Source organism: Colletotrichum orchidophilum, assembly GCF_001831195.1.
Source record: "Colletotrichum orchidophilum strain IMI 309357 chromosome Unknown Scaffold_92.1, whole genome shotgun sequence".
NCBI lineage: Eukaryota > Fungi > Ascomycota > Sordariomycetes > Glomerellales > Glomerellaceae > Colletotrichum > Colletotrichum orchidophilum.
In genome coordinates, this window is record NW_019173048.1 from 9204 (window position 1) to 24517 (window position 15314).

Here is a 15314-nt window from a genome sequence, read left to right on the forward strand (position 1 = left end):
ATAAAAAACAATATTTTAAACCCGTAAAAGACTTTATAAATATTTAATTATACTTTTTGAACTTATTAATATACTTATTATATTTCAAACAATAATTAATTACGTATTTAGGGAGTACGTTGATATTTTTATAATCGTTTATTTTAATAATATTTCTATTTTTTTTAATCTTAGAATATATAAAAAAATACGTTTATATAGTGTTTTAAAAACTTTAAAACGTAAAGCTCTTTATTAAGCTTAAAAAATACGAATTTTATATATAAAAATGGATTTTTATAGTTATATAATTACGCTAAGGTAGATTTATATATAAATATTTAAAATAAAAGTAGTTAAAAACTAGCTTATATTTATTAATATTAAAAATTTTTAATTATTTTTAAGATTCGTTAACTTTTATTAATAACCTTTTAAAAATTATATTAATATAATTAAACCTTTTAATAAAGTTTAGGATTTAATTACTTTAGAATTAGTAATTATAATTCCGGACTTAAAAGAATTATTTAAAGTCGAGATCGACGTTTTAAATTTTACTATAAAAACTATTTTAAAATAATAAAATTAATAAAAAATACTTTATTTTTATATATTTTATTTTAAAATATTTTATAAAACTAAATTAAATTAGTAGATTTATAATAAAGAATTAATAATTGTAATTAAAGCTTTTAAAAAATAAAAATTATAAGTCTTAAATATTAAATACGAAGTTATTATTTATTTAAATTATAAAACCTTTACGAATTTTATAATAAATAAAGATTTACCTAAATAATAACTTAAATAAAGCGACATCTTATTTAAATTTAATTTCCGAATTTTTTATTAAAAAGGTTTAAAAAAAAAATTAAACGTTTTTAATAAAAAACTTAATTACGAAATTATAGTCCTTAAGGAAATATAAGTAATTTTTAAATACGACGATAACGGTAATTTTATATTTATTATAAAACTTTTTATAATAATTAAAAAAGTTAATATTAGCCTATTTAGAAAAATAACCTTTAAATTTATTATAAAAGTTTATAATATTTAAATATATAGTTATTAAAATAGTATAAAAATATAAAAAAGATCCGATAATATTATAATAAATCCGTTATAAAAATAAAAATCGTTCAAACTATTAAAAATTATAATATCTATAAGAAAAATAAAAATAGCTTTTATAAGCTTTATAAAAAACTATAACTATTATTAATATTATTAAAAGTATAGTATTTAATTTCTTAAGACTTTATTATTAAATTATTAAAGTCTAAAGAATTATTTATTAATATATAATATAATAATATTTTAATTATCGTCGATCAATTTATTAAATTTACTTATTTTATATTATATAAAAAAATGAATAATATTAAAAAATTAATATATACTTTTCTTAAAATAATTATTATTAATTAAAACTTATTTAAAAAAAATAGTTTTTAATAAAAATAAGCTATTTATTATTAAGTTTTAAAGATTTTTAATTTCGTAGCTCAGTATAAATTATAAATTATTAATTTTATTTTATTTAAAAACCGATAAATAAACGGAAAGATTTAATTAGATTTTTAAAATATATTTTTATTACTATATAAATTATAACTAAAATAATTAGGTATTACTATTATTATTAGCTTAGTTTATATATAATAATATAGTTAATAAAAATATAAAAGAATTCTTTTTTTATTTTAATTACGGATTTTAATTAACTATATATAGAGAAGTACGTAAAGGATTATAAGCTATAAAGGCCATAATAAATATAAATAAACTTAAGAAAATTTAAAAAAAAGCTTTTTTAAACCTTAAGTTTATATAATAATATATAAAAGAATACGCTAATAAATTAAAAATTAATAAATTAATTTTAAAACAAAAGATAGCTTATATTTTTTTCGTTATAATATTAAAACGAAATAACTAAATAAGAAATTAAATTATAAAAAATTTAAACCTTTTAAAATTATTAAAAAAGTTTTATTAATTAATTTTAAATTAAAACTTTTAAATACGATATAATATTATTTAGTTTTTTATATTTTATTTTTTAAATTAATACTTAAGGGCTTATATATAAAAAACCGTATTATTATCGAACTTAATAAACTAAAATGTAAAATCGAACGAGTTATTAACTATCGAACTAAAAATAAATAATAAAAATTCCTTATTAAATGGAAAAATTACGGATACGAAGATAATATATAGGAATTTATTACGAATTTTTAATATTTTTAATAACTTTTTTACGATTATTAAAAAAGTTAACTTTAATTAATAAACTTAACCTCCGAAATTCTTTACTAAACCCGTAATCGTTTTAAAAAGGATCATTAAGAATATTAATAGTTTAAAAATCGCTTATTATTTATCTTTTATAAATATTAAATATTAAAAGGATATCTTTCTTTTTTAATTTTTATATTCCTTAAGTAAAGGTTTTAATATAATACTCTTTTCCCTTTTTATAAATAATACGAATTTAAATAAAACGACTAGCCGCCTCGGCAACCTTAGACTAAATTTAAATTAGTTTTTTTATAAAGATTTAATTAAATATTATTATTTTACTCTTTTTTATTTTTTATTTTTTAATACTAATTGTTTAATCTTTTTATTATTATTAATTAGCTTTATAAATAATAATAAATAATGGAATATATATTTATAATTTAACGATATAACTAAACTATTATAAATACGTTTTAGATTTTTATAATTTTCATAAGTCTTTATACTTTTAGTTATTTAGTAAATAGGTTTTATATAAAAATAATAAGTATAAAATATAACGTTATTAAAATTAAAATAATTAAAAACTTTATTATAAATAGTTCGAAATATTATTAATTTAGATTTATTTAAAATACGTTTTTTAATACGACTTAATTCTATATTAATATATTACAATAAATATAATTAATTACTTTATAAACTTAAGTAACGAACGTATGTTTATAGGTTTATAAAACTAGACTTTTAAAAAAGAGATTTAATATTATAATTTAATATATATAATAAAACTAAGGACTCGCCTTATAGGTTTACAACGGCTATTATATTATATATTATATATAATATAAAAATATATATATTATTTTTATAAAATAAAAGAATTATAAATAAGTTAAATAATAATAAAATAAAAAACTCTATATATTTAATATACGAAATCCGCTTTTTAATTAAATAAATCATATATTCTAAAAATATAAAAACCGTTAAATAAATAAATAAATAAAAAATATATTTACAATGAAGATTTATATATAAAGTAGCTACGAACTAGGTTTAAAAATAAACTCTTATAGCTTTTTTAATAATTAATTTCGTATTAAATTTTACAATCGCTTTTAATTATTTTTATTAAGAATTTATTTAATAAGATTATGATTAATTACCGAAGCTTTTTTACTTTATAATTTATAAATAATAGCTTCCCTAAAGCTATTTTAATAACGACTATTATTTATGAGTATCGTAGCCCTGCCTTTTATTAATATAAACCTTATTACGACTAGCCGATCGTAATAATAAACTAGCTTTTATTAAAACTAAATACCGCGGGCTTTATAAAATAAATAAAATATTAAATAAATATTAAAAAACTAAAAAAATATAATTATATTTTAAAAAGTTATTTAATATTATTAAGGCTAAAATGATATAAATAAAAAAAGGGGTTATTAATATTAAAAAAAGTATATATATATTAAAAAAGTATTTATATAAAAGGGGTTAAATTACGTAAACAGTAATATAATGATTATAAAAAAACTAAATATAGTATATAAATATATTAAATAATTTAAAAAACTTTTAAAAAAAAAAGTTAATAAGTAGTTCTAATTAGTTTTATACGATATAGCTTAATTAATTTATATAAATAGTAAAAGGGTATTTAAAAATGGCCCGCTTGTTATAATAGTATTATAACCCAACACGCATTACTAAACTAAGGCCCTGCCTTATAAGACCTACGGCGGCTACTATACTATATATATAATAATAAGAACTTAAATAGCTCCCCTTAAGATAAAAAAACTATAAATAAATTATATAATTACGATCTTATAATAAAATAAAAAACGGACGCTTATAAATAAATAAAACGAATAATTATAAAAATATAAAACGGACGACCGTTTAATAAATCGTTAAATAATAATAAATAAAATATTATAAAAAATATATTTATAATTAAGACTTATATATAAAATAGCCCGAGCTAAGTTTAAAAATAGATTTTTATAATTTTTTTAATAATTAATTTTTATATTAAATTTAATAATTACTTTTAATTATTTTTATTAAAAACTTATTTAATAAAATTACAATTAATTATGGAAACTTTACTTACTTTACGATTTATAAATAATAATTTTATTAAAATTATTTTTATAACGACTATTATTTATAAATATCGTAGCTTTAACTTTTATTAATATAAACTTTATTATAATTAGTTAGCCGTAATATTTTAATTACTTTTATTTAATAAATCGACTTTATAAAAACTTATTAAATAAGACGAATAATATTTATTTAATCTTTTTTTAATAAAAATAAATAGCCTTAAGTTTTAAATACCGAACTTTTTTAAACTAAAAAAGATTTAAAAATACTTAATATTAAATTCGATTCCGATAAAAACGTAATCCTTAACTAAATAATATATACTTAAATACGTAAAGCCGTTAAAAAAAACGTTAAATATAATAAAAAATTAAATAAACTTTTTAATATTAATACCGCTCGATTAATAAAAGCTTAAGTTAAAAACGATTACGATATTATTAAAATATAAAAAATATTTAACGCTATGTTTAAAAGATTTAAAAATAAACGCTAAAAAGCTTTAAATTTCGCTAATTAAATAAATACGTTTTAAAATATCATTAATATTATTATTATCCTTCTTAATAAAGGACGATAAAAATTTAAATTTAATATACTTATTATTTTCGACGAGACCTTTAGAACTTTAAAAAGATTCTTAATCTAAGTTAAGAATTTTTAAAATTTTTATTAAAAGAATTTTAATAATAAAATTAAAAAAATCGTATATACTATTAGTTTTTTTAAAAAACGAGCTTTTAAATAGTTTAAATTTTTTTAAGAAAAGTATTTTAAAAAAAAGACTTTTAATAAATACTTTATTCAAATATAAGATATTTATTATAATTTCGATAGGTTTAAAAAAGTTTTTAAATTACTTTTTTAAAATTTAAATAAAAAACGATAAGCTAAGCGTAATATATTATAATTCCGATAAATGAAATTAATAAAAGACTATTTAGTTGAGTTTAGATGTTTTAATATTTAACTTAATTTTATTAACGATATTAAGATTTTTATATTTTATTAAGGATTAAAAGATAAAATTAAAAACAAACTTATTAAAATCGATAAATTAGATAATTTCTTTTAATATATTAAATTCGTAATTAAGATCGATAACCGCTTTTATAAAAAAAAAAAAGAAAAAAAAGAATAACGATAAAAACTTAACTTAGGATATAAATATTAATAATAATTTTAACGTAACTTTAATTAAAGATATTATTATAATAAGAATAATAACTTTTAACAAACTATTATTTATAAATAATATAACGGATTTATAAACCTTAATATAACGAAACGAGACTAATCCTATTAAAAAAAGAAATTTAAATATTATAATTATAATAAACTAAAATATATAATTAAAAATTATAAATAACCTAAACGAATTTAATAACGACCTATCCTTAAGAAATAAATTAATATTACTTCTAAAGAAGTATTTTATAAATTACTTTTTTAGATTATATATTACGATAATAACTATTTTATTTATCGAGATAGTAAAAAATAATTAAAATAATACTTTAAAAAACATTTATTATAATAAATGAATAAAAAGTAGTTTAACGCCTTAAAATTATTAAAGACTATAATAAAAAGTATATCTAAATATTATTAATAATATATAAAATAGTTAAAATATAACCTATTAGTTTTCCTAAGCGAGCGTAAACCCTTATAATAATAAGAAATAGATTAAAAAAAAAGATAGTAATTAAAAATAAAAACGACTTATTTTAATTAAAAAACAAGATTTTAATTTATAAAATACGGATTCTAAATAAATCTATTTATATAATATAACGAATACTTAATAAAATAATTTAATATTAAAAATAGCGCTTTTTAATAATAAAGGATTATAATAAAGATTATATTTATATTTTGATTAGTTATTATAAAACCGGCCGATTATTAAAAAAAAAGCGACTAAATATAAAAATAATACTCGTTTTATTTTAATAACGATTTTAAAAACGATTAAAAGTTAAAACGAAAAAAAATCTTTTTTAATTAAAATATAAAATTAATAAAGAAATAGATATTATATATTTAATATACGGATTTTAGATGTTAAAAAAACGTTATTATTAATATATTAAGGAACTAAGCGAGGCTTATTATATAATAAACGCTTATATTTTTTAATATTTAATTATAAAAATAATTTTTATTATTTTATAATAAAGATTATATAAATAATTTAAAATAATAATAAAAGATAATATACTCCGTTTAAAATAAAACTTTCCTACGTTTAAAAAAAATACTAAATTAAAAAACTTAAGCGAAGGAATTATTAACGATATATTTATAAAATTTAGTATTAAGGGATTAAATTACGACCCCTTTTTAGATAATATTAATATATTAAATTATAAATAATTAATAAGTTAATAATTACTTTATAACTTAAACGAACCTCGCGACGTCGCTTAACGACGTATTTAATTAAAAATCGATTATAGGATATTATTTAATATTAACGATTTTATTATTAAAAAGGAAGCCGATTTAAATAGGTAATTAAAATAATAAGAATCTATAAGCTTTTAAAAAGAATTAAATTAACTTACTAAGGATTTAAAAGACTACTTATATAACTAATATATTTTAAATATATAATTTAATATTAAAACATTTAGAAATTATAAATTGTTTTTTAAAAGGAGAAAACCTATTAATAAAGAAATAAATAATATCTATAATATTATTAACGTATTATATTCACTTATTAAAAATAAAAGCGCCCCGATTTAATAATTAATTACGAACAGTTTATAAAAAAAGGACGAGTATTAGCCTTTAAAATATTAAAAAACTAAATATAATAATTATAAAAAAACAATAAAAAGCGGCTAAAATAAATAAATTTTTATATTTTATAATACTTTTTAATAAAAAATATTTACGATTTAAATTTTAAATAAACGGATATAATATAAATATTATTATCGATAATAGCGTTTAAAAACTTTTTATTTTATTAAAATGGTAAATAAATATAAATTATTATAAATATAAAAAACGAATTTATATATTTTATAAATAGTAAAAAAAAAATAAGTTAATTATAATAACGGATATATTAATTAAAAAGTATATACCTTACGATATATATTAATAATTAATTAAAATAACTAAAATATAATATTATAAAGATTGGAGATACCGACGTTATTTTAAAAATCTCGTAATTACGAAAATATAATTTATAAATAAATTAAAGAACCGGCTAACTTTATTAAATAGATTTAATTATTAAATGACTTAAGGAAAAGGGTTTAAATAAGTTTTATATAATACTTAATAAATAAAAATAAACTAAATATATCGCTTTTATTAAAACGATAAAACTTATTAAAATATTCGTACTTAATACGGACAATTAAAAATCGGACCTATTTTAAACTATATTTAAAAAATACCGGATTATATAAAACTATTTATTTTAAAAAAGAAAATAGGACTATTAAAATGTAGTAATTAAAATATAAAAATCGAATTAAAAAAAGGAATATAACTTAAGTTTTATTTACTATATTTTATAAATTAATTTAAATATAATAAATTTAATAAGTATATCGACGATAAATTTAAAAAAGGTTATATTAAATTATTATCTTTTTTAATAGAAATACTAATCTTTTTTATACTTAAAAAAAATAAAAAAGAACTTAGATTTATAATTAATTATAAAGGATTTAATAAAATTATTAAAAAGAATTGCTATTTATTACCTTTTATTATGAAATTTAAAGAAATATTATATAGAGCCTAATAATTTATTATAATAGATTTTAAAAGAGTATTTAACTAAATTAAAATTAAAAAAGGAGACGAATAGAAGACGGTATTCCGAACTTATAAAGGACTTTATAAATACCTAATTATACTTTTCGGACTTATTAATATATTTATTATATTTTAAATAATAGTTAATTACGTATTTAAAAGGTACGTTAATATTTTTATAATTATTTATTTCGACGATATTTTTATTTTTTTTTTTAATTTTGAGATATATAAAAAACACGTTTATATAATATTTTAAAAATTTTAAAATGTAAAGTTTTTTGCTAAGCTTAATAAATATGAATTTTATATATAAAAAGTAAATTTCTTTAATTATACGATTATATTAAAATAAATTTATATATAAGTATTTAAAGTAATAATAGTTAAAAATTAGCCTATATTTATTAACGTTAAAAACGTATAATTATTTTTAAGATTTATTAACTTTTACCGGCGATTTTTTAAAAACTATATTAATATTATTAGACTTTTTAATAACTTAATAAAAAAAAATATAACCTTTATTTAGGATAAAAAATATAAAGAAATTTTTAATAAAGTTAAAGATTTAGTTACTTCGGAACTAATAATTATAATTCCGGATTTAAAGAAACCGTTTAAAGTCGAGATCGACGCTTTGGATTTCGCTATAAAAGCTATTTCAAAATAATAAGATTAATAAAAAGTATTTTATTTTTATATATTTTATTTTAAAGCGTTCTATAAAATAGAATTAAATTAATAAATTTATAATAAAGAATTAATAATTATAATCGAAGCTTTTAAAAAATAAAAATTATAGCTTTTAAGAACTAAATACGAAGTTATTATCTATATAAATTATAAAAACCTTACGAACTTTATAATAAATAAAAATTTAAATAAATAATAAATTGAATAGAGCAAATTCTTATTAGAATTTAATTTCCGAATTATTTATTAAAAAAGTTTAAAAAACGGTAGAATAGACGTTTTTAATAAACGACTTAATTACGAAGTTATAATCCTTAAAAAAATATAAGTAATCTTTAAATACGACGATAATAATAATTTTATATTTATTATAAAACTTTTTATAATAATTAAAAAAGTTAATATTAGCCCGTTTAAAAAAATAACTCTTAAGCTTATTATAAAAGTTTATAATATTCGAGCATATAGTTACTAAAATATTATAAAGATATAAAAACGGATTTATTAATATTATAATAAAACCGTTATAAAAATAAAAATCGCTAAAGCTATTAAAAACTATAATATTTATAAAAAAAGTAAAAATAGCTTTTATAAGCCTTATAAAGAGCTATAACCTCTATCGGTATTATTAAAAATATAATATTTAATTTTTTAAACTTTTATTGTTAAACTATTAAAGTCTAAGGAATTATTTATAAATATATAATACGATAATATCTTAGTTATCGTCAACCGACTTATTACATTTATTTATTTTATATTATATAAAAAAGTAAGTAATATTAAAGAATTGGTATATACTTTCTTTAAAATAGTTATTATTAACTACGGTTTACTTAAAGAAATAGTTTCCGATAAAAATAAGCTATTTATTACTAAGTTTTAAAGCTTTTTAATTTCGTAACTCGGTATAAATTATAAACTATCGACCTTTTTTTATTTATAAATTAATAAATAAATAGAAAAAATGAATTAGATTTTTAAAATATACTTCCGCTATTATATAAATTATAATTAAAATAATTAGGTAATATTATTATTAATAACTTAGTTTATATATAATAACGTAGTTAATAAAAGTATAAAAGAATCCCTTTTTTATTTTAATTATAGATTTTAATTAATTATATATAAAGAAGTACGCGAAGGATTATAAGCTATAAAAGCCGTAATAAACGTAAATAAACTTAAAAAGATCTAAAAGGAAACCTCTTTAGACCTTAAATTTATATAGTAATAAATAAAAAAATATATTAATAAATTAAAAATTAGTAAACTAATTTTAAAAAAAGGAAATAATATATATCTCTTTCGCTATAATATTAAAATAAACGATTAAACGATAAATTAAATTATAAAAAATTTAAACTTTTCGAAATTATTAAAAAAGTTTTATTAATTAATTTTAAATTAAAACTCTTAGATACGATGCGATATTACCCGGTTTTTTATATCTTATTCCTAAAACCGGTATTTAAAAGCTTATATATTAAAAATCGTATTATTATTGAACTTAATAAACTAAAATACGAAGTCGAACGAGTTATTAATTACCGAATTAAAAAAAAATGTAAAAAATACCTTATTAAATGAAAAGATTACGAATATAAAAATAATATATAAAAACCCGTTACGAACCTTTAAAACTCTTAATAGCTTCTTAAAAAATATTAAAATTAAATTTAAACTTAAGACTCTTAGCTATTACGACGTTTTAATTAATAATATTAAAAATATTATTAACTTACGTTTCCCGGGCCGCTAAAGAAATATTCTTAATATCCTTAAGAAATTTTTTTAATATAATATAACTTTTTTTAAATACTATTTACTTCTAAAAACAAAGGCGTTTTAATTTAAATAACGATTTATTTAATTTAACCTAAGCTTTTTAATAAGCTTTAGCCTTTTTTTATAATTTTATAGCTTTTTTTTAAAACCGTAACTCTTTTATTTACTTTTTATAATTAAAACGATTAAACTTTACTATTAAATAATTTATTATATTTATTAATCGGGATCTATAAGAAACTATTTATAAAAAACTTATAAATATAAATAATATTAATAAAAGTATCGTACGAAATACTTAAATAATAATATATCCCGTGAATATTAAAATTAAAAAAAACTAAATAACGAACGCCCCGAGAACGATAATTTAAATATAATATTATTTTTATATTTTTATTAAAAAAATAAATAATACGTAATAAATAACGATAAGATATAGCTATTTACGATTTTAATTTTTTAATTGGATTTAATATAACGTTAATATATTTTAATAAAAATATTTAACGATTCTTTAATTTAAAAATAAACGACCTATTTATAAGCCTAGGGATTAGACTTTAAAAAGAAAAGTTAAAATTACGATTTAATACGTATTACTAAATTAAGGCTTTATTTTATAAAATTTACGGCGGCTATTATATTATATATATAATAATAAAAACTTAAATAGCTCTTTTTAAAATAAAAAAACTATAAATAAATTACGTAATTACGATTTTATAATAAAATAAAAAACGGACGTTCGTAAATAAATAAAACGAACGATTATAAAAATATAAAACGAATAACCGTTCGATAAACCGTTAGATAATAATAAATAAAATATTATAAAAAATATATTTATAATTAAGATTTATATATAGGATAGCCTAAGCTAGGTTTAAAAATAGATTTCTATAGCTTCTTTAATAATTAATTTTTATACTAAATTTAACGATCGTTTTTAACTATTTTTATTAAGAACTTATTTAATAAGACTACGATTAATTATTAAAACCTTACTTACCTTACGACTTATAAATAATAACTTTATTAAAATTATTTTTATAACGATTACTATTTACGAGTATCGTAGCCTTGATTTTTATTAATATAAACCTTATTACGATTAGTTGGCCGTAATAAATAGCTTGCTCGTTATAATAGCCCGCTCGCTATATAAGTACGTTAACGCGTTTTTTATTAATCTTTATTTCTTTTTACTTATATAATTTTTTAATAATAGTTTATACGTTTCGGTTATATAACTTAATCTTTCCGTTATAATTACGTTTATAATCTTCCTAACAGTATTTAAAAATACTATCGGTCTATGTAACTTAAGTATTATATAGTTATCTTTACTAAGCTTCCGTAGCATAATTATTATAAACGTTTTAAAGTATTATAAATAGTATCCGAGCTAGAGGCTCTAGTTAAATACCTAAGTTAAATAGGGGCTAATTTATAGCTTAGCTATTTATAACGCTTTATTTATAATTCCGTCGGGGCCGGGTGCCTTAAGCGGTGCCGTTTTTTATATCACTTTTTTTATTTCGTTTTCTAATATTAATAAGAGTTTAATCTATTCCTTATATATTACGTTTTCTATATTTTTAAAATAGGCCTTTAGGGGCGTTAAACAAAAAGTCTTTTTAAAAATCTCGGTTTTTTTTTTAGCGTAGTAGCTACCTAGGCCGTGCTAAGGTTTATAATTTTTAATATAATAGTTAACGTTTAGTTCTATTTAATTTAGACTTATTTAGGTATCCTTTAAAATAATTTTAGCGATTTTATTACTATTTTTACTACCTTATGGTGTATTTTCTATAATACCTTTTTAATAATTTTACCTTTTTTATTTTATAATATAAAATACTTTTACTAGCTTTGTTTAGTAAGTTTTATATTATATTATCGGCGTAGTCGTTTAGTTTCCATAAGGATTTTAGCTTATTTTTTATTTTAGCCTAGCCTTGACTTAGGGGAACGGGTCTTTATTAGTACTCCTTTATTAATAGCTGTTATAAGGGCTTTAATTATCTTATTAATATATTTATTTAGTGCCGCTTTTATCCTCGGCCTCTTTAGTAGGGGTAGCTTTTATTTAATAGTTTTTGTAAAGATTATTGCGTTTAAAAACTTCTAATCTTTTATCTTTTTTTATTATAATTATGTTATCGTTAGGTCTAGCGACGTTATTATAAAGAGGTGGTCTAAGTCGTAGTTTACGTTATTATCTATTCTATATTTAATAAGCCTATTTACTAAACCTATTATAAAAAGGTAAAAGTCTATTATCGAGTAGCCGTTCCTTTATATATATATAATCGTTCTTATAGGTATTTAATTAATAAAGTTAAGGTCGTTTATAAGTTTTATTAGTTTTTTCGCTTCTACGTCTAGCGTCCGGATATTAATTCCTCTTTATAACTCATAATAAAAATTAAAGTCTCTTATTATTATCTATTCTATATATTAGTTAGCGTTTAGGGCTGTCCGTAATTATTATAGGGATCGTATCTTACCGTTTTTTTAGTTTTATAAGTTATAGATATTATATATAGCGATTTTAATATTCTAAGCTATACAAAGTCTTAAAATAAGAATATAAAGATCTTTACTATACTCCTTAAATTACTACTTAGAGTAGTTTAGTTTTTTATTTATAAAAAAGTATACCTTAATAGGGCCGTCTTCTTTATTTAATAAGTAATAAAAATAGAAACGGTCCTTTGCTAAGTGGTATATTATAATGTTATATAGATTTGCTTATAGCTCTTAGATAATAAGGATGTCGTAGTTATTAATCTTAAGGTTACGTAGGAGCGTAGCTATCACTACGTCTCTTAACTTTTTAATGTTATATTATAGTATTATAAGTGTATTTTATGTTATTATTCGCTATCGTTAATAATTTCTATATGGTGGCTATAGTTTATTATCTACGTATTTACGTCTATGGCTTTAAGCGCTCGTCGAGAGGGCACTAGCGCCCGTCTCGGCCGGGCTTTCACTAAGGCGATAGTAATCGTCCTCTCTTCGTTCTCGTCTTATATCTAGTTCTCAGCTAGTTACTAACGTTTCTATATCTTTTTCTTTACGAATAATCTGCTACGTTCCGGGCGTATATTCTGGCTCTAGCCTACTTCTATTACTAATCTTAATATCGTCCTAGTTAGTAGAATAGTTCTTATAATAGCTAAAGCCGCGTTGGCTACCGGGTAGTATCTCAATCGTTATTTATATACTGTTTTAATTTTAGCCAGCTCCCGAATCCTAGTCGGGCACCGGCCGTGCTATACTTCATATTCGCCGTAGTACGCTATACATTTCCATAGTATAGCCGTATCGCTTTTCAAAGGGCACTTTCGGGTTATATATTTTTATATATAATAGCCGTATATTATCGTTACTTTATATTAAATTCTTATAGCTATATATATAATATTTAAAATATTATCTTAAACGGCATTATTTATCGTATCGTTCGTATTAAAAAACCTCGCTTTACTAAATAAGTCCTTCGTCGATAAGCTTATTAATATTTTTTACTTTAACGAACTCGATAATAATAGACAAAGCGGACTTTATAATAGAGGATCTAATTAACTATTCGATATATTTAATTTCTATAGTAGGGATAAAAGCTCTATTATCCTATAGTAGTTCCTTTTAAAGTTCCGTAAAGCGTTCTATATCTATTAAACTAGTTTGTAGACCGTATACTAAGATTTTATAAATTAAAATCCGTATTACGGCTCCGTTATTAATATAGTATTTTTAATCTTTTACGAATTAGCGTAAGGCTTTTATATTTATAATAGTAGCTATTTTAATATTTAGGTCGCTATTTTTAAATTAGTTCGCGGATATAATTTTTAATTTATAGATATACTTATTATTATTATATTTAATAGTGCGGTTTATATATGCTTTAAAATTACGGGGGTTTATAACTTTAATATTAATAATAATAATAGGATTTTTAATATTTATAATGACCTTACGTATAGTTTAGACTTAAGTAAATTTTTAGTTCTGTGAGTTATAAATACTTATTATAAATCCTTTTTTAACGGCCATACTAATATAAGACTATATAGTACTCCGATAATTTATCGATCTTAGCGCTTTAATATCCTTTACTATTTTAACAGTCAGCTTATTAGATTTTAGTATTTCCTTAGCAGCTATATTAATAGACTTATTAGTATTAGTATTCTCTTTAATTTCGGCTATGTTCTACTAGATTACGATCCTTATATTACTAATAGTTCGGATAGCGTTCTTATTAACTACCTTTATCTCTATACGTAAATTTTTAATTACTTAATAAACGTATCCGATATTAAGGATATTTTATAATTTAACAATAAGCGCTAGGGCACCGATGAACGCGGCTTTGACTCCTTAAGGCTAGATAGGTTAACTATTTACGGTCTCGATCGACTTTAGTGCTGTTTAAAAATATCTACTTAGTTCTACGGCGTGCTCTCGGTATAGCGTTAGCTAGGCCTAATCGTTAGGCCATAGGGTTACCATGATGCCTATGTCGCTATAGGCTTCACGACGAATAAAAGGCTATCTAATTAACCGGTTAAATCGTGTTATGGCGCTGTTATTTGCTCTGGTTTCAAAAATTTCGTTCTCGCTGTTGTAAATGTTTTTTTTCACGCTTCACGGCCGGTACG

The 15314-nt window shown here is 18.7% G+C and overlaps 3 protein-coding genes across 3 annotated transcripts; 2 read left to right on the top strand and 1 right to left on the bottom strand.

The window, feature by feature from the left end:
• Positions 1-9580: 9580 nt before the first annotated feature.
• On the top strand, positions 9581-9730 carry CORC01_09842 (uncharacterized protein; the record flags this gene model as incomplete). The annotated part of the gene is made up of 1 exon (XM_022621471.1): positions 9581-9730. A coding segment is annotated over one exon (150 nt), but the record flags the coding sequence as incomplete, so codon positions are not given.
• A 542-nt stretch (positions 9731-10272) lies between these two features.
• On the top strand, positions 10273-10437 carry CORC01_09843 (uncharacterized protein; the record flags this gene model as incomplete). Its single annotated transcript, XM_022621472.1, has 1 exon — positions 10273-10437. One exon carries the CDS (start codon positions 10273-10275, stop codon positions 10435-10437), a length of 165 nt encoding a protein of 54 aa, XP_022471987.1.
• A 1393-nt stretch (positions 10438-11830) lies between these two features.
• Positions 11831-12001, bottom strand: CORC01_09844 (zinc knuckle; the record flags this gene model as incomplete). Its single annotated transcript, XM_022621473.1, has 1 exon — positions 11831-12001. The coding sequence occupies one exon, from the start codon at positions 11999-12001 to the stop codon at positions 11831-11833; it is 171 nt and encodes a 56-aa protein (XP_022471988.1).
• Between the last annotated feature and the right edge of the window lie 3313 nt (positions 12002-15314).